Below are 23388 nucleotides of genomic sequence, written 5' to 3'. Positions count from 1 at the left end.
CTAAAGCGGAGTTGTGAATGAACTCTCATGAATGAACACTCAGACGAAGTGACATACATTTAAATTGCACATGTATACATTCATATTATCAATAGACAATGATGCACAAATAGATGGGTAACATCCTCGTAACGTTCAAAGGTTCATCTTTATTGGATGCTGGGCTCCCGAACCAAAGTTGCAGTTGCCAACTACTCGTATCTGGAGGGCCACGTATGACTCTCCATCTGGTGCCATCCTGCCATCTGTCCTTTCCTCGTCCCCATTTTACTGAGGTGGGGGGCACAGACACTATCTTCTCACAGCCAGCTAGTCCATTGACTCCACTCCGTAACTAGTATGGAGCAGGGCTAGCATGGCTAGCGGTAATTGTTCTCTCAATAGGCTGAGGTATTTTCGTCTCAGGTGGGTAATTGGAGTGCTTTAGTCTGAATTGATCCAGAAACCAGTTACACTACTGCACCCATGCTCTACTACACCCACAAAGCAAACAAATCAAAATGTATTTGTTACATGCGTCGAATACAATGGGTGTGAAATGCTTGCTTTTGAGCCTTCCTGAACGATGCAGAGTATTTTTTTTTTTAGATAATAGTAGACAAGCGGAATAAAATACACAACAATGGAGCTATATACAGGGAGTACCAGTACCAGATCAATGTGGAGCTATATACAGGGAGTACCAGTACCAGATCAATGTGGAGCTATATACAGGGAGTACCAGTACCAGATCAATGTGGAGCTATATACAGGGAGTACCAGTACCAGATCAATGTGGAGCTATATACAGGGAGTACCAGTACCAGATCAATGTGGAGCTATATACAGGGAGTACCAGTACCAGATCAATGTGGAGCTATATACAGGGAGTACCAATACCAGATCAATGTGGAGCTATATACAGGGAGTACCAGTACCAGATCAATGTGGAGCTATATACAGGGAGTACCAGTACCAGATCAATGTGGAGTTATATACAGGGAGTACCAGTACCAGATCAATGTGGAGCTATATACAGGGAGTACCAGTACCAGACCAATGTGGAGTTATATACAGAGAGTACCAGATCAATGTGGACCTATATACAGGGAGTACCAGAACAATGTGGAGCTATATACAGGGAGTACCAGTACCAGAACAATGTGGAGTTATATACAGGGAGTACCAGTACCAGATCAATGTGGAGCTATATACAGGGAGTACCAGTACCAGATCAATGTGGAGCTATATACAGGGAGTACCAGTACCAGATCAATGTGCAGAGGTATGAGGTATTTGAGGTAGATATGTAAATGAAGGCAGGGTAAAGTGATTAGGTATAAGAGGAAGAATAAAGAACAGAGTAGCAGCAGCAGCATATGATGAGTGTGTGTGTGTGTGTGTGTGTGTGTGTGTGTGTGTGTGTGTGTGTGTGTGGGGGGGGGGCGTGTGTGTGGGGGGGGTGTGTGTGTGGGGGGGCGTGGGTGTGTGTGTGTGTGTGTATGTGCGTGTGTACACTATATATAGAAAAGTATATGGACGCCCCTTCAAATGATTGGATTCGGATTATTCAGCTACACCCATTGCTGACAGGTGTATAAAATCAAGCACACCGCCATGCAATCTCCATAGACAAACATTAGCAATAGAATGGCCTTATTGAAGAGCTCAGTGACTTTCAACGTGGCACCGTCTTAGGATGCCACCTTTCCAACAAGTCAGTTTGTCAAATTTCTGCTCAGCTCGAGCTGCCCCAGTCAACTGTAAGTGCTGTTATTGTGAAGTGGAAACATCTAGGAGCAACAACAGCTAAACTGTGAAGTGATAGGCCACACAAGCTCACAGAACAGGAACGCCGAGTGCTGAAGCGCGTAACGCGTAAAAATCATCTGCCCTCGGTTGCAACACTCACTACAGCGTTCAAAACTGCTTCTGTAAGAAATGTCAGCAGAAGAAGTGTTCGTCGGGAGCTTCATGAAATGGTTTTCCATGGCCGAGCAGCCACACACAAGCCTGAGATCACCATGTGCAATGCCAAGCTTCGGCTGGAGTGGTGTAAAGCTCGCCGCCATTGGACTCTGAAGCATTGGTAATACGTTCTCTGGAGTGATGGATCACACTTCACCCTCTGGCAGTTAACAGACTAATCTGTGTTTGGGGGATGCCAGGAGAACGCTAACTTCCCGAATGCATAGTGCCTACTGTAAAGTTTGGTGGAGGAGGAATAATGGTCTGGGGCTGTTTTTCATGTTTCGGGCTAGGCACCTTAGTTCCAGTGAAGGGAACACTACAGCATACAATGACATTCTAGATGATTCTGTGCTTCCAACTTTGTTGCAACAGTTTGGGGAAGTCCCTTTCCTGTTTCAGCATGACAATGCCCCCATGCACAAAGTGAGGTCCATACAGAAATGGTTTGTCGAGATCGGTGTGGAAGAACTTGACTGGCCTGCACAAAGCCCTGACCTCAACCCCATTGAACAGCTTTCGGATGAATTGAAACTCCGACTGTGAGCCAGGCCTAATCGCTCAACATCAGTGCCCGACCTCACTAATGCTCTTGTGGCTGAATGGAAACAAGTCCCTGCAGCAATATTCCAACATCTAGTGGAAAGCCTTCCCAGAAGAGTGGAGGCTGTCATAGGTTCCAAGATGGCATAGCAGTCGGACGTGTGTGTTTGTCTCTGTCTTATCCTGTGTCTTATCCCATGTAAATAGCCGGTCTTTTTCATATATATCTTAATCTCACTTTATATCTACGAACTAAATATACTTTGCTGCAACCCGGCACACCCAATGTGGTACGGATCTGCTATTTTTATTCCTTATAACTGGAACTTCCATCAGGAGCTAGCCAGCTAACTAGCTACTAGTCTTTGTTAGCCACGGCTAGCAGTCTTCACCTTTTTCTCGGTCACCAGCCAGCCTTAACTCGAATAATACCTGCCAGTCTGCACAGCGCGATATCAACCCAGAGCATATTGGACTGCTTCTCTCATCACCGGATTCCTGCCACTGTGGATGATTACACCGGATCATCGCAGCTAGCTAGCTGCAAACGAGTGGCTACTGTTAGCTAACGCCTCTGTCCCAAAGCAAGCACCAGCTAGCCTTGAGCTAGCCTCGAGCTAGGCCCATATACCAGCTAATTCTAGAGCTACAATACCTCCTTTGCCAATTGGTCTGGACCCTTTATTGTCATCACGGAGCCCAGCCAATCCATCACGACTGGACTGCCGATGTGGTCTCAACAGGCTATTCTGTTACGATGTCACCGAAGAACCATCTACTAGCCCCGGCCCACTAGCTTTTCTGAACGCTGTGTCCCCTGCTCGCCTAGAGTAGTAGTGACTACCGAACGGCACCCTGACTCACCTATTGCTGCTCTTTTGACCCTAATATCACTCGGCTACACAGCTGATGCCCCCTGGACTGTTTCAATAACACGGTACCTCATTTTGTTTATCTGTCGGTCCCAGCCTCGAACTCAGGCCCTGTATGTACCTAACTGACCCGCTCTGCCCATTCATCGCCATTTACTCGTTGTTGTCTTAGCTCTCCTTATCAACACCTGGCATAATGTCAATATGCCTTGTCTACTGCTGTCTTGGCAAGTTCTTATTGTATTATTTCACTGTAGAGCCCTCAGTCCCAATCAAAATGCCTTAGATAGCTCTTTTGTCCCACCCCACACACATGAGGAGACCTCACCTGGCTAAACTGGTGCCTCCAGAGACGAAACCTCTTTCATCGTCACTCAACGCCTAGGTTTACCTCCACTGTACTCACATCCTACCATATCATTGTCTGTACATTATGCCCTTAATCTATTCTAACACACCCAGAAATCTGCTCCTTTTATTCTCTGTTCCCAACGCACTAGACGACCAGTTCTTATAGCCTTTAGCCGTATCCTTATCCTACTCCTCCTCTATTCCTCTGGTGATGTAGAGGTTAACCCAGGCCCTGTAGCCCCCAGTTATACTCCTATTTCCCAGGAGCTATCATTTGTTGACTTCTGTAACCGTAAAAGCCTTGGTTTCATGCATGTTAACATCAAAAGCCTCCTCCCTAAGTTTGTTTTATTCACTGCTTTAGCACACTCCGCCAACCCTAATGTCCTAGCCGTGTCTGAATCCTGCCTTAGGAAGGCCACCAAAAATTCTGAAATTTCCATCCCCAACTACAACATTTTCCGCCAAGATAGAACTGCAAAAGGGGGTGGATTTGCAATCTACTGCAGAAATAGTCTGCAGAGTTTTGTCATGCTACCCAGGTCTGTGCCCAAACAGTTCGAGCTTCCACTTTTAAAAATCCACCTTTCCAGAAACACGTCTCTCACTGTTGCCGCATGTTATAGACCCCCCTCAGCCCCCAGCTGTGCCCTGGACACCATATGTGAATTGATTACCCCTAATCTATCTTCAGAGTTCATACTGTTAGGTGACCTAAACTGGGATATGCTTAACACCATGGCCATCCTACATTCTAAGCTAGATGCCCTCAATCTCACACAAATTATCAAGGAACCTACCAGGTACAACCCTAAATCCGTAAACATAGGCACCCTCATAGATATCATCCTGAACAACCTGCCCTCTAAATACACCTTTGCTGTCTTCAACCAGGATCTCAGCGATCACTGCCTCATTGCCTGCGTCCGTAATGGGTCCACGGTCAAACGACCACCCCTCATCACTGTCAAACGCTTCCTAAAACACTTCAGCATGCAGGCCTTTCTAATCGACCTGGCCCGGGTATCCTGGAGGGATATTGACCTCATCCCGTCAGTAGAGGATGCCTGGTTGTTCTTTAAAAGTGCTTTCCTCACCATCTTAAATAAGCATGTCCCGTTCAAAAAATGTTGAACTAAGAACAGATATAGTCCTTGGTTCACTCCAGACTTGACTGCCCTTGACTAGCACAAAAACATCCTGTGGCGTACTGCATTAGCATCGAATAGCTCCTGCGATATGCAACTTTTCAGGGAAGTTAGGAACTAATATACACAGGCAGCTAAGAAAGCAAAGGCTAGCTTTTTCAAACAGAAATGTGCATCCTGTAGCACAAACGTCAAAAAGTTCTGGGACACTAAAGTCCATGGAGAATAAGAGCACCTCCTCCCAGCTGCCCACCGCATTGAGGCTAGGAAACACTGTCACCACCGATAAATCTACGATAATTGAGAATTTCAATAAGCATTTTTCTACGTCTGCCATACCTTCCACCTGGCCACCCCTACCCCGGCCAACAGCTCTGCACCCCCCACAGCAACTTGCTTTTGAGCCTTCCTGAAAGAGCTGCAAAATCTGGACCCCTAAAAATCAGCTGAGCTAGACAATCTGGACCCTCTCTTTCTAAAATTATCCGCCGCAATTGTTGCGACCCCTATTACTAGCCTGTTCAACCTCTCTTTCGTATCGTCTGAGATCCCTACAGAGGAAAGCTGCCGCGGTCATCCCCCTCTTCAAAGGGGGAGACACTCTAGACCCAAACTGTTACAGATCTATATCTATCCTACCTACCCTGCCTTTCTAAAGTCTTCGAAAGCCAAGTTAACAAACAGATCATTGACCATTTTGAATCCCACCGTATCTTCTCCGCTATGCAATCTGGTTTCCAAGCTGGTCACGGGTGCACCTCAGCCACACTCAAGGTCCTAAACGATATCATAACCGCCATTGATAAGAGACAATACTGTGCAGCCGTCTTCATTGAACTGGCCAAGGCTTTTGACTCTGTCAATCACCGCATTCTTATCGGCAGACTCAACAGCCTTGGTTTCTCAAATGACTGCCTCGCCTGGTTCACCAACTACTTCTCAGAGTTTAGTGTGTCAAATCGGAGGGCCTGTTGTACGGACCTCGGGCAGTCTCTATGGGGGTGCCACAGGGATCAATTCTCGGGCCGACTCTTTTCTCTGTATACATCAATGATGTCGCTCTTGCTGCTGGTGATTCTCTGATCCACCTCTACGCAGATGACACCATTCTGTATACTTCTGGCCCTTCTTTGGACACTGTGTTATTAACAAATCTCCAGACGAGCTTCAATGCCATACAACACTCCTTCTGTGGCCTTCAACTGCTATTAAATGCAAGTAAAACTAAATGCATGCTCTTCAACCGATCGCTGCCCGTACCCTTTCTCCCGTCTAGCATCACTACTCTGGACGGTTCTAACTTAGAATATGTGGACAACTACAAATACCTAGGTGTCTGGTTAGACTGTAAACTCTCCTTCCAGACTCACATTAAGCATCTCCAATCCAAAATTAAATCTAGAATCGGCTTCCTATTTTGCAACAAAGCATCCTTCACTCATGCTGCCAAACATACCCTCGTAAAACTGACCATCCTACCGATCCTTGACTTCGGCGATGCCATTTACAAATTAGCCTACAACACTCTACTCAGCAAATTGGATGTAGTCTATCACAGTGCCATCCGTTTTGTCACCAAAGCCTCATATTCCACCCACCACTGCGACCTGTATGCTCTCGTTGCCTGGCCCTTGCTTCATATTCATCGCCAAACCCACTGGCTCCAGGTCACCTATAAGTCTTTGCTAGGTAAAGCCCCGACTTATCTCAGCTCACTGGTCACCATAGCAGCACCTACCCATAGCACGCGCTCCAGCAGGTATATTTCGCTGGTCATCCCCAAAGCCAACTCTTCCTTTGGCCGCCTCTCCTTACAGTTCTCTGCTGCCAGTGACTGGAACGAATTGCAAAAATCACTGAAGCTGGAGTCTTATATCTCCCTCACTAACTTTAAGCATCAGCTGTCAGAGAAGCTTACCGATCATTGCACCTGTACACAGCCCATCTGTAAATAGCCCACCCAACTACCTCATCCCCATATTGTTATTTATTTTTTTGTTCCCCTGTATCTCTACTTGCACATTCATCTTCTGCACATCACTCACTCCAACGCTTAATTGTAATTATTTCACCACTATGGCCTATTTATTGCCTTACCTCCCTAATCTTACTACATTTGCACACACTGTATATAGATTTTTCTATTGTGTTATTGACTGTACGTTTGTTTATCCCATGTGAAACTCTGTGTTGTTTGTGTCGCACTGCTTTGCTTTATCTTGGCCAGGTCGCAGTTGTAAATGAGAACTGGTTCTCAACTGGCCTACCTGGTTAAATAAAGGTGAAATAAAAAAATGTAATACAAATAAAAAAGAGTAGCAGCAAAGGGGGGACCAACTCCATATTAATGCCCATGATTTTTGGAATGAAATGTTCGACTAGCAGGTGTCCACATACTTTTGGTCATGTAGTGTATGTGTGTGTGTACAGTATATGTATGTATGTGTGTGTGTGTGTGTGTGTGTGTGTGTGTGTGTGTGTGTGTGTGTGTGTGTGTGTGTGTGTGTGTGTGTGTGTGTGTGTGTGTGTGTGTGTGTGTGTGTGTGTGTGTGTGTGTGTATGTTGTCTTGTGTCATATGCGTGTGTGTGTTATGTGTTTGGGTTTTGTGTGAGAGTGTGAGTGTATTGTTTGTGTGTGTGTGAGTGTGTATATAGTGTGCATACAGTGCCTTCAGAAAGTTTTCACACCCCTTGACTTATTACACATTTTGTTGTGTTCCAAGGTGGGATTAAAAATAGATTTAATTGTCTTTTTTTGTCAACAATCTACACAAATACTGTAAATGTAAAAAACGTGAACATTTGTAAAATACCTGTATATCTTAATTAGATAATTATTCCACCCCCCGAGTCAATACATGCTAGAATCCCCATTGGCAGTGGTTACAGCTGTGAATATTTCTGTGTAAGTCTCTAAGAGCTTTGCACATCTGGATTGTTAAATATTTGCAAGCTCTGTCTAGTTGGTTGTTGATCATTGTTTGACAGCCATTTTCATAGATTTTTGAAGTCGATTTAAGTCAAAGCTGTAACTAGGCAACTCAGGAACATTCATTGTCGTATTGGTAAGCAATCCACTGTAGATTTGGCCTTGTGTTTTATGTTGTTATCCTGCTGAAAGGTGAATTTGTCTCCCAGTGTCTGTTGGAAAGCAGACTGAAAGAGGTTTTCCTCTAGGATTTTACCTGTCCTTAGCTCTTTTACGTTTATTTTTATCCTAAAAAACTCCCTATTCCTTGCCGATGACAAGCACGCCAATAACATGAGGCAGCCACCACCATGCTTGAAAATATCAAGAGCGGTACTCAGTGATGTGTTGTGTTGTGTTGGATTTGCCCCAACATAACGCTTTGTATTCAGTACATACAATTAATTAATTCTCCTTTTCTTTTGTTGCAGTTTTACTTCAGTGCCTTATTGCAAACAGGATGCATGTTGTGGAATATTTTTATTTTGTACAGGCTTCCTTCTTTTCACTGTCATTTAGGTTAGTATTGTGGAGTAACTACAATGTTGCTGATCCATCCTTAGTTTTCTCTTACCACGGCCATTAAACTGTGTAACTGTTTTAAAGTTACCATTGGCCTCATGGGAAAATTCCGGAGCGGTTTCCTTCATCTCCGGCAACTGAGTTATGAATGACACCTGTATCTTTGTAGTGACATTGTGGGGTGCTGCGTGTGGTCTGGTGACACACAATCTAAATGTAATCCATTTAAAATGTATCCTGTAACACAACAACATTTGAAATTCAAGGGGTGTGAATACTTTATGAAGGCACTCTATATAGCCTTATGAGTGTGCAAAGTGTCAGTGCAAGATAGGGTCAACGCAGATAGTCCGGGTAACTATTTAGCAGTCTTATGGCTATTTAGCAGTCTTGTGGCTTGCGGGTAAAGGCTGTCTCGGAGCCTGTTGGTCAATTTGCCAGACTGTAGCAGAGTGAACAGTCTATAGTTTGGGTGGCTTAAGTCTTTGGCAATTTTTCGTGACTTTCTCTGACATCGAGGTCCTGGGTGACAGGGAGCTCGGCCCCAGTGATATACTGGGCCTTCCGCACTACCTTCTGTAGAGCTTTGGGTCGAAGACGGTGTATTTTCCATACTAAGCGGTGATGCAGCAAGTCAAGCTGTTCTCGATGGTGAAGCTATAGAACTTTTTGAGGATCTGAGGGCCTATGTCAAATCTTTTCAGCCTCCTGATGGGGAAGAGGCACTGTCATGCCCTCTTCACGACAGTGTTGGTGTGTGTGGACCATGTTAAGTCCTTAGTGATGTGGACGCCAAGGAACTTGACGCTCTCGACCTACTCCACTAAATCCCTGTCAATGTGGATGGGGGTGTGCTCTTCCCTCTTTCTCCTCTAGTACACAATCAACTCCTTGGTCTTACTGATGTTTGGGGGAGAGGTTGTTGTCCTGGCACCACACTGCCAAGTCTCTGACCTCCTCCCTGTAGGCTGTCTAATCGCCATTGGTTTCCAATAAAACGGAGGGAAGTGCCGGTCGATTTTCTCTTCATCTCAGTCTCACCAGGATGCCAGCCCATTTATCGCATATACACCTGCAGCAGTTTGGTAGCCCATGAAACAAAGGAATAACGTCCGGTGTGAACAAAGGAACAGCTGTGTTGGAGTTGAAGTCAGATTAAAAATAGTCTGGGTAGCCATTTGATTAGATGTTCAGGAGTCTTATGGCTTGGGGGTAGAAGCTGTTTAGAAGCCTCTTGGACCTAGACTTGGTGCTCCGGTACCGCTTGCCATGCGGTAGCAGAGAGAACAGTCTTTGTCTAGGGTAGCTGGAGTCTTTGGCAATTTTTAGGGCCTTGCTCTGACACCGCCTGGTAGAGAGGTCCTGGATGGCAGGACGCTTGGCCCCAGTGATGTACTGGGCCGTACACACTACCCTCCATACCAGGCAGTGATGCAACCCGTCAGGATTCTCTCGATGGTACAGCTGTAGAACCTTTTGAGGATTTGAGGACCCATGCGAAATCTTTTCAGTCTCTTGAGGGGGAATAGGTTTTGTCGTGCCCTCTTCACGACTGTCTTGGTGTGCTTGGACCATGTTAGTTTGTTGGTGATGTGGAAACCAAGGAACTTGAAGCTTTCAACCTGCTCCACTACAGACCCGTCGATGAGAATGGGGGCATGCTCGGTCCTCCTTTTCCTGTAGTCCACAATCATGTCCTTTGTCTTGATCACGTTGAAGGAGAGGTTGTTGTCCTGGCACCACACGGCCAGGTCTCTGACCTCCTCCCTATATGCTGTCTCGTCGTTGTCGGTGATCAGGCCTACCACTGTTGTGTCATCCGCAAACTTAATGATGGGGTTGGAGTCATGCCTGGCCGTGCAGTCATGAGTGAACAGGGAGTACAGGAGGTGACTGAGCACGCACCCCTGAGGGGCCCCCGTGTTGAGGATCAGCATGGCAGATGTGTTGTTACCTACTCTTATCACATAGGTGTTCCTTTTGTCCAGGTGGGAAAGGGCAGTGTGGAGTGCAATAGAGATTGCATCATCTGTGGATCTGTTAGGACGGTATGCAAATTGGAGTGGGTCTAGGGTTTCTGGGATAATGGTGTTGATGTGAGCCATGACCAGCCTTTTCGAAGCACTTCATGGCTACAGATGTGAGTACTACGAGTCGGTAGCCATTTAAGCTTTTTGTGCGTATGGAACATTTCTGGGATATTTTATTTCAGCTCATGAAACATGGGACCAACACTTTACGTGTTGCGTTTATATTTTTGTTCAGTATACTATGAACCTTCTGTACAAAAAAAAGAAAAAAGAAACACAAAAAAATATCACTAAATAGCAAAAGTCAGAACTCTTAAGATGTCGGCCTTCTCCGTCAGTGCCATCTTTTGTACGCTCTACTACAGTACTACACCCACGCTCTAGTACAAAAAGTGGGTCCTAGCAGTGGCTGCTATACTTTGATGTAGCTCTAGCCTAGCAAGCTACTTTGCACATTTCAACTCTCTGAGACTTCAAAAACACTGACTAGGGAGCAGTGATTCCTCCAGGGGACAAGAGTGTGTGTCATATCTCTCTTCTTCCGAAAGCTAGAAACATCATTTAAACAACATCCCCATCCCCTGCAGCGGCTGGCTCCCAAATCCTGCAACAGTGTAATGCACTCACCATGATGTGAACCCTGGGCATATACTGCAGGGATTATCATGTTTTATCTAGACTCTGTTTCTAGATGCTGTAGCAACACTTGCATTTCCTATGCAGGGAGGGCTGCTTGGGGTTTTTGTGGCTCTTTGCATAAATCCACAAAATCTCTCCTCAAGTGTGATTACACAGTTGGCATACAGTACAAGGTAAAGCACCAATCTGCTTAGGGGACTCAGAGGATGGAAGCACTGGACGAGACAGTACTATAGTAGTACAATATATTTTGTTAAGACTTGATGAAAGATGATATACGGTGTCTTTTAGAAAGTATTCATACACCTTGACTTACTTCACATTTTGTTGTGTTACAGCCTGGATAACATTTATTTGTTTTCTCACCCATCCCCACACAATACCCCATAATGACAAAGTGAAAGAAAGTCTAATTTATAGAACATTTTATTCAGAAATATCTAATTTACAGTGCATTCGGAAAGTATTGAGAATCCTACCCTTTTTCCACATTTTGTTACGTTACAGCCTTATTCTAAAATGGATTAAATAAAAAATGTTCCTCATCGATCTACACACAATGCCCCATAATGACAGAGTAAAAACAGTTAAATAAATAAATAAACAGAAATAGCTTATTTCTGTTTATTTATTTTGCTATAAGACTCCAAATTGAGTTCTGGTGCATCCTGTTTCCATTGATCATCCATGAGATGTTTCTACAACTCGATTGAAGTCTACCTGCGGTAAATTCAATTGATTGGACATGATTTGGAAACCAAAACATTTCTGTACCATTGAAGGTCCCCAAGAACACAGTGGCCTCCATCATTCTTAAATGGAAGAAATTTGGAATCACAAAGACTCTTCCTCGAGCTGGCCGCCTGGCCAAACTGAGCAATTGGGGGTGTCCTGACTCCCTGTGATCACTAAAGATCCCATGGCACTTATCGTAAGAGTAGGGGTGTTAACCCTGGCATCCTGGCTAAATTCCCAGTCTGGCCCTTATACCATCACGGGCACCTAATCATCCCCAGCTTACAATTGGCTCATTCATCCCTCCTCTCCTCTGTAACTATTCCCCTGGTCGTTGCTGTAAATGAGAATGGGTTCTCAGTCAACTTACCTGGTAAAATAAGAGTAAAATAAAAAATGACAAAAATCGGGGGAGAAGGGCCTTGGTCAGGGAGGTGACCAAGAACCCGATGGTCACTCTGACAGAACTCCAGAGTTCCTCTGTGGAGATGGGAGAACCTTCCAGAAGGACAACCATCTCTGCAGCTCTCCACCAATCAGGCCTTTACGGTAGAGTGGACAGACGGAAGCCACTCCTCAGTAAAAGGAACATGACAACCCGCTTGGAGTTTGCTGAAAGGCACTTCAAGGACTCTCAGACTATGAGAAACACAATTCTCTGGTCTGATGAAACCAATATTGAACTCTTTGGGCTGAATGCCAAGTGTCACGTCTGGAGGAAACCTGGCACCATCCCTATGGTGAAGCATGGTGGTGGCAGCATCATGCTGTGGGGATGTTTTCAGCAAATTAACAGCACAAAATGGATGTGTAATGTAGTTTCTCTCTAATTGTTGAAGAACATGCATGTCAGCTGATACTGTATGAGGCAGGTCTGACCTCCAATGCTCAGTGACTATAGTTGGTTGTTTAGCAACAAAACCAACGCTTGCGCAACTATGGGGCAAAACAGACAGGGTTGGCTTAGATTGTTGACAACATGTAAAGCTATATTTCGTCTCCATGAATACATTTGCGCAATACAAATTTATTGTTACAGGTATTGGTTAGCTAGCTAGTGAATTTTAGCCATATTAGCATGGACATGAAATCAGTCAAAAACTCCTCAAAACAAGACATAGTATCATGAACAAGATGAAACGAGCTGAAACGAGCCACTTACTATTCCCCACATGGCAGTTTCTTGTCATTCTTGCTAGCAACCTGGCCATCCAGAATCACAACGCACTGACTTCTGCCCAATGGAAGCACTCACATGGTTTTCGTGACGTTGTCAGCTAACACATCTATATGACCCTCATTATCTAGGCTTCTCCTCTAGCAAGGAAACAAGCATGAATTAGACCCCATATTTGGCATTCACTTACTGTACTTGGATAGTTTAATGACTTTAGCATCTTCAAGCCCTCTCCCCCCTTTAGAGAGTTGAGCCCTCTTGAATTAGTGAGCAAGTGTGCATAGCCAAGGCGACGACAGGCTCTCCACGTTTCAACTGAGCCGTCTTCATTCGCAGGGCCACTTAATTTAGCTTTTTTCCCCTTCCCAATTTCTATTTAATTTTCCTGGGGAATAGAAACACTGACAAGACATTTCACTGAAATATTTAGAGAGGAGTGAAACTCAAATTACATTTCTGTAAGATGTAGTATGTGGATGGCATCTGTTTTCAGCGGTGGAATAAGCTCATTTGGTGTAATATGGTCTTAGTTCGCGGCTTGATGGTTTTTGTTAGGGATATTAAAGGCTGTCCTGCTTCTCTTCCACAGAGCTTAGCCATGCAGCCGGTTTAAAATGCCCTGCAAACTGATGTGATGAAGGGTGTATATAGTCTCTTGGCCTAGAATAGTGAGGCAGAGCGGGGCCTGAAATAGTCTCAGCTAAACTCTCCAAGGTGCCGTCGACCTTGATTTGAAATACCACTATGTGTGTGTGTAAGCAGCAGCAGAGAGTCGCTTAATACTGACAAACCACCTACAGGTTATGTAGAGACAGGTTACTCACAGACACAGACAAGTGGAGGGTTTGGGCAAACATAATCAAAACCTGGCGGACAGCGGAGGGGAAGACTAAATGAGAAAAATGTCAGTGTCAAGGCGATGGTTAGGTGTCTGGGGGACTGGGGGAGGACGATGACAGACAGAGAGAGAGGCCAGACATACCAGAAGAGCCTGTAGATCTGTCCTCCATCGTCCACACCTCACTCACACTCCCTCTCTCCATCTCTCCCACTCTTTCTCCATCTCTTTCCAACTCTCTCCCCCTCCGCCTCTCTCTTCATCAACCATGGGGGGCTTCTGGGATTGTGGGTGTGCGTTGGACCGAGATGATTCCTCTCAATAGCAGCCTTTCATGCTGTTTGTCAACAGCCAACAGTGCCCATGGGAACAGAGGTGTGCAGTGCTCAGAAATCAAGGAGGATCAAGGCACTCTTCATGATATTAAAATGCCTTTATTGCAGTGGAGTGTTGTTCAATAGAACAGATTCTAAAAAGCCGCTGACGTGTTTCGGCGTCATAGCCTTTGTCAGGTAGACAGTGATGAAGGATGATGCTCAAATTGTCTCCACAGACATTTCATATTAATATGAAATATGTATTTTCCCACATACTGTACCCCTCCCTCCTTACACACACACATGCACGCAGACACGCACGCACACACACACCTCTTAAACCTCTCCCTCTCTCTCTCTCCCTCTTTCTCTCCCTCTCTCTCTCTCTCTCTCCCTCTCTCTATCTCCCTCTCTCTCTCTCTCTCTCTCTCTCTCTCTCTCTCTCTCTCTCTCTCCCCGCAGGTCAGGACCGCACTGAGACGGGGCTGATTAAGCGTTTCCGTGGTGATGGCGTGCGCTACAAGGCCAAGCTGATCGGGACTGATGAGGTGACAGCGGCACGCGGGGACAAGCTGTGCCAGGACTCCATGATGAAGCTCAAGGTATGTGTGTGTGTGTCTGAGGAGAGGGTGGTGGTATTCAGGTGTAGAAGAAGAAGTGAATTCAGCCATCTCTATTGATGCGTCTTTGCAGGAGCCAGATGTAGTTACAAATCCATCTACAGAAGAGAGAATATGGATGGTTTTATTATGTCTCTTCAACCATGCTGGAGACATAGTAGCATTACCTTACAGCCAGCAGGCAAAGCCATTTCCTGCTCTGATCTTCTCATATCAAATGTAGTTGCTCCACATGTCCAATAACACAACAAGCAGGAGTTTTGTAGATCCATGCTGTGACATTTGAACAGTGACCTGCCTATGACTCCCATATCCAGCAGTCACTGCCAGTTACAGTCAATGTTCTCAGGTCAATACAGGCATTATATTATATAGACAGGCAGAAGATGGGGATGGAGGGATGGAATAGAAGAGGGCGATGGAGGGATGAAATAGAGGAGTGGGATGGAGGGATGAAATAGAAGAGATCGATGGAGGGATGAAATAGAGGAGCGGGATGGAGGGATGGAATAGAGGAGGGGGATGGAGGGATGGAATAGAGGAGTGGGATGGAGGGATGGAATAGAGGAGGGGGATGGAGGGATGGAATAGAGGAGGGGGATGGGGGGATGGAATAGAGGAGTGGGATGGAGGGATGGAATAGAGGAGGGGGATGGAGGGATGGAATAGAGGAGGGGGATGGGGGGATGGAATAGAGGAGTGGGATGGAGGGATGGAATAGAGGAGGGGGATGGGGGGATGGAATAGAGGAGTGGGATGGAGGGATGGAATAGAGGAGGGGGATGGAGGGATGGAATAGAGGAGGGGGATGGGGGGATGGAATAGAGGAGTGGGATGGAGGGATGGAATAGAGGAGGGGGATGGAGGGATGGAATAGAGGAGGGGGATGGGGGGATGGAATAGAGGAGGGGGATGGAGGGATGGAATAGAGGAGGGGGATGGAGGGATGGAATAGAGGAGGGGGATGGGGGGATGGAATCGAGGAGGGGGATGGAGGGATGGAATAGAGGAGTGGGATGGAGGGATGGAATAGAGGAGGGGGATGGAGGGATGGAATAGAGGAGGGGGATGGAGGGATGGAATAGAGGAGGGGGATGGAGGGATGGAATAGAGGAGGGGGATGGAGGGATGAAATAGAGGAGGGGGATGGAGGGATGGAATAGAGGAGCGGGATGGAGGGATGGAATAGAGGAGGGGGATGGAGGGATGGAATAGAGGAGGGGGATGGAGGGATGGAATAGAGGAGGGGGATGGAGGGATGGAATAGAGGAGAGGGGGGATGGAGGGATGGAAATAGAGGAGTGGGATGGAGGGATGGAATAGAGGAGGGGGATGGAGGGATGGAATAGAGGAGGGGGATGGAGGGATGAAATAGAGGAGTGGGATGGAGGGATGGAATAGAGGAGGGGGATGGAGGGATGAAATAGAGGAGCGGATGGAGTGATGAAATAGAGGAGCGGATGGAGGGATGGAATAGAGGAGGGGGATGGGGGGATGGAATAGAGGAGGGGGATGGAGGGATGGAATAGAGGAGGGGGATGGAGGGATGAAATAGAGGAGCGGATGGAGTGATGAAATAGAGGAGCGGATGGAGGGATGGAATAGAGGAGGGGGATGGGGGGATGAAATAGAGGAGGGGGATGGAGGGATGGAATAGAGGAGGGGGATGGAGGGATGAAATAGAGGAGGGGGATGGAGGGATGGAATAGAGGAGGGGGATGGAGGGATGAAATAGAGGAGCGGATGGAGGGATGGAATAGAGGAGGGGGATGGAGGGATGCAATAGATGAGGGGGATGGAGGGATGAAATAGAGGAGCGGATGGAGGGATGGAATAGAGGAGGGGGATGGAGGGATGGAATAGAGGAGGGGATGGAGGGATGAAATAGAGGAGTGGGATGGAGGGATGAAATAGAGGAGCGGATGGAGGGATGGAATAGAGGAGGGGGATGGAGGGATGAAATAGAGGAGCGGATGGAGGGATGGAATAGAGGAGGGGGATGGAGGGATGAAATAGAGGAGCGGATGGAGGGATGAAATAGAGGAGCGGATGGAGGGATGGAATAGAGGAGGGGGATGGAGGGATGAAATAGAGGAGCGGATGGAGGGATGAAATAGAGGAGCGGATGGAGGGATGAAATAGAGGAGGGGGATGGAGGGATGAAATAGAGGAGTGGGATGGAGGGATGGAATAGAGGAGGGGGATGGAGGGATGAAATAGAGGAGCGGACGGAGGGATGGAATAGAGGAGTGGGATGGAGGGATGGAATAGAGGAGGGGGATGGGGGGATGGAATAGAGGAGGGGGATGGAGGGATGGAATAGAGGAGGGGGATGGAGGGATGAAATAGAGGAGTGGGATGGAGGGATGAAATAGAGGAGGGGGATGGAGGGATGAAATAGAGGAGGGGGATGGGGGGATGAAATAGAGGAGCGGATGGAGGGATGAAATAGAGGAGGGGGATGGAGGGATGAAATAGAGGAGGGGGATGGGGGGATGAAATAGAGGAGGGGGATGGAGGGATGGAATAGAGGAGGGGGATGGAGGGATGGAATAGAGGAGGGGAAGGGGTCTCTATTGAGCTGCCTCTCTAAGCTTGAGGACTTAATCCACCAAATGGAGAAGCCGATTGTGGATTGACGACAGCTATAGACACCTCTCTCTCCTCTATTCAGTCAATCGATCTTTGTTTCCCACTCTGTAGAACAAACAGAGGGTGAGAGGGAGGGAGTTTGATGGTTGATGAAGCTCAGATCTGGAGAGGGGGATATAGTGAACTGGTTGTGTATGGGGTCGCTCGCTCAACCCTCCTCAACGTGACTGGGGTTCCTGGGTTTTCAGACGTGTTCAGCATTCACGATGACGTTCTGTCTTCTTTTCTCTTTTCACACAGCTTATTTACATGAAAGACATGTCAGGCTTGCGTTAGTGAGGGAGGGTCGTGCCTCCATTTGAGTCTGAGAAACATGCTGGAAATGTTAATTGTTTTTGTGGAAAGAAAAAGGAGCTGAGATCCATGGGAAAATCTGCTTTAAAGGCTCCATGGTTCTTCAGGCAGCAAGATGTGACAGAAGTGTCCCGGCGAGGTGAAGGTTAGGCTACGGTCGGTCAGCAGAATACATTCAGTCAGAGAAACTTCAAGTCGCTACATGGTAGTTTGGCAGCTTGTGTCACAAGGTGCAGGCAGCAGAACCCTACTTAACAAATCAGCCTCTTAAAAGCTCAACAATAAAAGACTCAGTGGTGAAAAAGAGAAACTGTGTTGAGAGAATGAAAGTTCAAAAAGAGTAACATTGAAGAGCCTTCTGTCGTATTGCACCTCATTAAACAGCTGTCACCCTCTTCCTTCCCTCTCCTCATCGTCCCGTCATACTTACCTGAGTCGTGAGTCGATGGCACGCTGCTGTCTTTCACGCTGAGAGTATTTCCCTTCATCTCCCTGTGTCTCTTCCTCTCCTCCAGGGAATGGCTTCGTCAGCGCGCTCCAAAGGAGAGCACAAGCAGAGAGTCTTCCTCACCATCTCCTTCGGAGGGATCAAGATTTACGACGAGAGATCAGGGGTGAGTGAGTGATGAGGCTCCACAGTGTAGCGGCGCAGCCAGGTCTAGCCCCAGCTGCTGTGAACCTTATAGGACATCCAGAGGGCAGAGGCTAATACAAGTTTAATCACAGTCATGTAGAAGAAAGGCAGCCATCTTGTGTGCCTACCTGGCATATGGTGCAGTTGACATGACAGGGAATACAACAGAAGCCGTCTAGGCGTGCTGTATGGTGGCTAATGTCTGATGATAAACACCTGTCTACTGTAATGACAGTGTGTATATGAGGGATGGGATGTTGTCCCCTTCCCCCTCCTCCCCTCCATGCTATGAGACAATCTGCCTCCCACCCTCCTCCCTCAGGGCCCAGAGGGCTGCTGTTCCAACCCCCCCCAACCCACCATCCTGAGGCTGCTCATCGCCGCTATCCGCTAGTTAGCCCACAGTTCAACCCTAATCATCATCACTGCTAACTGCTAGCCTAACTGCCCCATAGCTCCACCTCAACTGTCATTAAAGGGGGAAGAATATCATGAATTACTCAATACTGTTACTGTATAGACCCGCTCCTCATCGTTGGATATTTGATGACTTCCCTTTTTATTTTGTTGGATAGTGGTGCCACCTGCCAATTGCCGCCAGCCCTGTCATTTATCAACAACAGCTATATAATAACCCTCATTGCCCCATAGTGTGTATGTGTGTGTGCGCGCGTGTGTATGTGTGTGTGCGCGTGTGTGTATGTATATGTCCTATCCCTAACCCTCATCACCGCTGGCGTCTCTGTCATTTTGTTTGAGAATCATTGTTCCCCCAATGCTCTTTCATTTTATAAACGGATTACCCCAACACCACTTCATTTCCCCAACAATCATTATGGTAAAATATGGGGCTTATCCAGCAGGATGCAGCGTTGCAGAACGTTCACATAGGAATGTGTAATGTAGTAATGTACTGTCATCTAGACTATAGAACAGTGTCAGCTCTAGTACGATTTAATACTCTGTTCTCATCATTACACTCCACTGAAGAAGCCCTAGGTCATTTCTTAGTAGCTCCTCCCTATTGCTCGAAGCTTATCAATGCTATTCGTGGAGCAGCAGGTGGGCGGAGATGAGTGACAGCCCAACTACTGTGTGTGTGTGTGTCTCCATGCACATTCCTGAATACACACTACCGGTCAAACGTTTTAGAACACCTATTCATTCAAGGGTTTTTCTTTATTTTTACTATTATCTACAAAAGGACAAATTTCCACTGGTCTAATTTCCATTGCTCGTGTTTCTTGGCCCAAGTAAGTCTCTTCTTATTGGTGTCCTTTAGTAGTGGTTTCTTTGCAGCAATTAAACCATGAAGGCCTGATTCACACAGTCTCCTCTGAACAGTTGATGTTGAGATGTGTCTGTTACCTGAATTCTGAAGCATTTATTTGGGCTGCAATTTCTGAGGCTGGTAACTCTAATGAACTTATCCTCTGCAGCAGAGGTAACTCAGGGTCTTCATTTCCTGTGGCGGTCCTCATGAGAGGCAGTTTCATCATAGCGCTTAATGGTTTTTGCGACTGCACCTGAAGAAACTTTCAAAGTTCTTGAAATCTCCGAATTGACTGACCTTCACGTCTTCAAGTAATGATGGACTGTCGTTTCTCTTTGCTTTTTGAGCTTTTCTTGCCATAATATGGACTTGGTCTTTTACCAAATAGGGATTTCTTCTGTATACCACCCCTACCTTGTCACAACACAACTGATTGGCTCAAACACATTAAGAAGGAAAAAAAATCCGCAAATTAAACTTTTAACAAGGCACACCTGTTAAGTGAAATGCATTCCAGGTGACTACCTCGTGAAGCTGGTTGATAGAATGCCAAGAGTGTGCAAAGCTGTTATCAAGGCAAAGGGTTGCTACTTTGAAGAATCTCAAATATATTTTGATTTGTTTAACACTTTTTTGGTTACTACATGATTCCGTATGTGTTATTTCATAGTTTTGATGTCTTCACTATTATTCTACAATGTAGAAAATAGTAAAAATAAAGAAAAACCCTTGAATGAGTAGGTGTTGTAAAACGTTTGACCGGTAGTGTGTGTGTTAGTGTTAGTTGTACTTGTGACCTGGGTGTTCAGCGCTGCCCTGCGGGTGTACCATGCTCTGTTGACAATGCATATTTTGGCATATTGCACAATAAACAAAAACAACTTCCCCCCAGGCTAGAAAGATCTTCAAAATAAGTGAAAATGGGTTGTGTGTGTGGAGTCTGCACACACACACACACACACACACACACACACACACACACACACACACACACACACACACACACACACACACACACACACACACACACACATCCTGATCTGCTGTTATCCATGCAGTAAATGTGCTGTGTCTCATATTCCAATTGTGAGAGCTGGAAATTAGGAAAGAAAGGAAACAATGGTAAATGTGTCAGTCATCCCTGTCAACAGTAAGACAAATAGAGAATAGCCCATTTCCATCTGCCTTCCTTTCTTCCCTGCTGCGGTGTATCTGGACCACCATATTGCCATAGTATTAGAATTAGCAAAGAGCTGTAGCCTACTTACCCTGAACTCCTAGTTCACTCCCTCATTTTGGAACAAATAATTTTTTCAAGAATTGATGAAATTCATAGAAATGCATTGAGTAGAGCCAAGAGTTCTCTTAGGCAGGTGACATGGGTCTAACTAAACTATAAAATCAGGACCTTGGCCCTACAGTATCCAACATGTGTCTCCAAACCACCTCCATTTAGTTTTGGTTCATTTCCTGCTTTGGATCTGCCACTTCCTTCTGTTTCAAAGATCTCCTACATTACTTCGTACCCAAAATGTATGTCACTTCCTCCGTGTGTGTTTTTAGGTTCTGCTGCATCACCACTCAGTGCATGAGATCTCCTATATTGCCAAGGATACCCGGGATCACCGGGCCTTTGGCTACGTCTGTGGGAAGGAGGGACACCACAGGTTTGTGGCCATCAAGTCTGGCCAGTCGGTGAGTACAGGACCCGAGTTCATTACCTACCCTTCTTGTAGGGACTCAACTCAAGTACCAGGAATGAGGTGTACAGTGGTATTAGTTAGGAATAACATTACAGCCCAAGTTAACACATTTACAATACAATACTAACAGGGACAGACTGACCATAGAACAATTTTGGCAAATTCCAAAGCCAAAAAGAGTTGACCTGCCAGTCCATCTGCAAATCTGTGGGTCAAAACCACCAGAAATATGCAATAAATATGCAATAAAATTGAATGTTATCAAAAACAAAACAGCTGATTAAAAAACGGTTAAAAACACTTACAAACAATGAAATATGTACGTATTTACAGAAGCTCTCTGAAGGCTGCTACTAGGGTGCCGTGTGACCAGTGTAACAAATGTGATCTTTGCTCTCTCCTGCGTTGTGTAATAAAGGAAAGGCCAGCCAATGGTCCCAGTTGATAATATATACAGTACATAAATAGATAGCACATTAGATTTGCAGGGCTCAATGCTCTTGATGGCTGTAGATAGCTGCAGATAACAACAACTCCGTATTAGCAGGGCACTAATATGATCCGTGTACGGTTCGTTCAGTCAATATCCGACCTTAAACAACTAAGACGGATAGTCATTTAGACTGCATGAATAAATTATTCTTATGTCACATGTCAGTTGGTAACCAGTTTATAATAGCAATAAGGCTTTGTGGTATAAGTTTGTGGTATATTCTGCTTCACGTAGTGCTCTCCCTCTTGCTCTCTCTCTCTCTCTTTCTCCCTCTCTCGCTCTCCCTCTCTCTCTCCCTCCCTTTCTCTCTCTCTTACTCTCTCTCTCTCTCTCTCCCTCCCTTTCTCTCTCTCTTACTCTCTCTCTCTCTCTCTCCGCTCTCTCTCTCTCTCTTTCTCCCTCTCTCGCTCTCCCTCTCTCTCTCCCTCCCTTTCTCTCTCTCTTACTCTCTCTCTCTCTCCCTCCCTTTCTCTCTCTCTCTCTCTCTCTCTCTCTCTCGCTCTCTCTCTCGCTCTTTCTCCCTCTCTCGCTCTCCCTCTCTCTCTCCCTCCCTTTCTCTCTCTCTTTCTCTCTCTATCCCTCCCTTCTTACCCCCCCTCTCCGCCTCCCCATCCCCTACCCCTCTCTCTCTCTCTCTCTCTCTCTCTCTCTCTCTCTCTCTCTCTCTCTCTCTCGCTCTTTCTCCCTCTCTCGCTCTCCCTCTCTCTTTCCCTCCCTTTCTCTCTCTCTTTCTCTCTCTATCCCTCCCTTCTTACCCCCCTATCCCCCTCCCCCTCCCCCTCCCCTACCCTCTCTCTCTCTCTCTCTCTCTCTCGCTCTTTCTCCCTCTCTCTCCCTCCCTCCCTTTCTCTCTCTCTTGCTCTCTTTCTCTCTCTTGCTCTCTCTCTCTTTCTCCCTCTCTCGCTCTCCCTCTCTCTCTCTCCCTCCCTTTCTCTCTCTCTTGCTCTCTCTCTCTCTCTCTCTCTCGCGCTCTTTCTCCCTCTCTCGCTCTCCCTCTCTCTCTCTCTCTCTCCCTTTCTCTCTCTCTTTCTCTCTCTATCCCTCCCTTCTTACCCCCCCTCTCCACCTCCCCTCCCCTACCCTCTCTCTCTCTTTCTCTCTCTATCCCTCCCTTCTTACCCCCCTCTCCCCCTCCACCTCCCCCTCCCCTACCCTCTCTCTCTCTTTCTCTCTCTATCCCTCCCTTCTTATCCCCCCTCTCTCTCTCTCCCTCCCTCCTTCCCTCCCAGGCGGAGCCACTGATCATTGACCTGCGTGACCTCTTCACGCTCATCTACGACATCAAGCAGCGAGAGGAGATGGAGAAGAAGTCCCAGAAGGACAAGCAGTGTGAGCAGGCCGTCTACCAGGTAAACAACAACAACACAACTGTTACCATAGCAGCTATGCATCACAATAACACGCCGATTTGAGTGTACCCATGAGTGTAGTCTACCAGGGAAATTTCTGTGGACAATACTGTCCAGGCTCTGTCTGTTCTAGTGATTCTAATTCTATGACCAGAGAACACTTCCTGTTCTTTCACTGTTCAACAGAGCTCTCTTCAACCTTCAACCACTCCACTGTGAGATCCCACTGCATACAGTATAAATTAGGATTATTCATAGAAACAACTGAATGTGAATGCTTTCA

General features: G+C 46.4%; 1 protein-coding gene across 3 annotated transcripts in view; it reads left to right on the top strand.

Moving 5' to 3' along the window:
• Window positions 1-23388, top strand: part of dab1b (DAB adaptor protein 1b) — an 87095-nt gene that overhangs the window by 53079 nt on the left and 10628 nt on the right. For all 3 annotated transcript variants that reach the window (XM_045694238.2, XM_045694237.2, XM_045694235.2), the window contains exons 2-5: window positions 14550-14689; window positions 18169-18267; window positions 21124-21255; window positions 22986-23105. In XM_045694238.2, the coding sequence (XP_045550194.1) occupies window positions 14550-14689; window positions 18169-18267; window positions 21124-21255; window positions 22986-23105 (491 nt within the window). The remainder of the gene's footprint in view (window positions 1-14549; window positions 14690-18168; window positions 18268-21123; window positions 21256-22985; window positions 23106-23388) is intronic.

The sequence above is a fragment of the Salmo salar genome, chromosome 14, assembly GCF_965601325.2.
Source record: "Salmo salar chromosome 14, fSalSal1, whole genome shotgun sequence".
In the NCBI taxonomy this organism is placed as follows: domain Eukaryota; kingdom Metazoa; phylum Chordata; class Actinopteri; order Salmoniformes; family Salmonidae; genus Salmo; species Salmo salar.
This window is presented reverse-complemented; position numbering and strand designations above follow the sequence as displayed.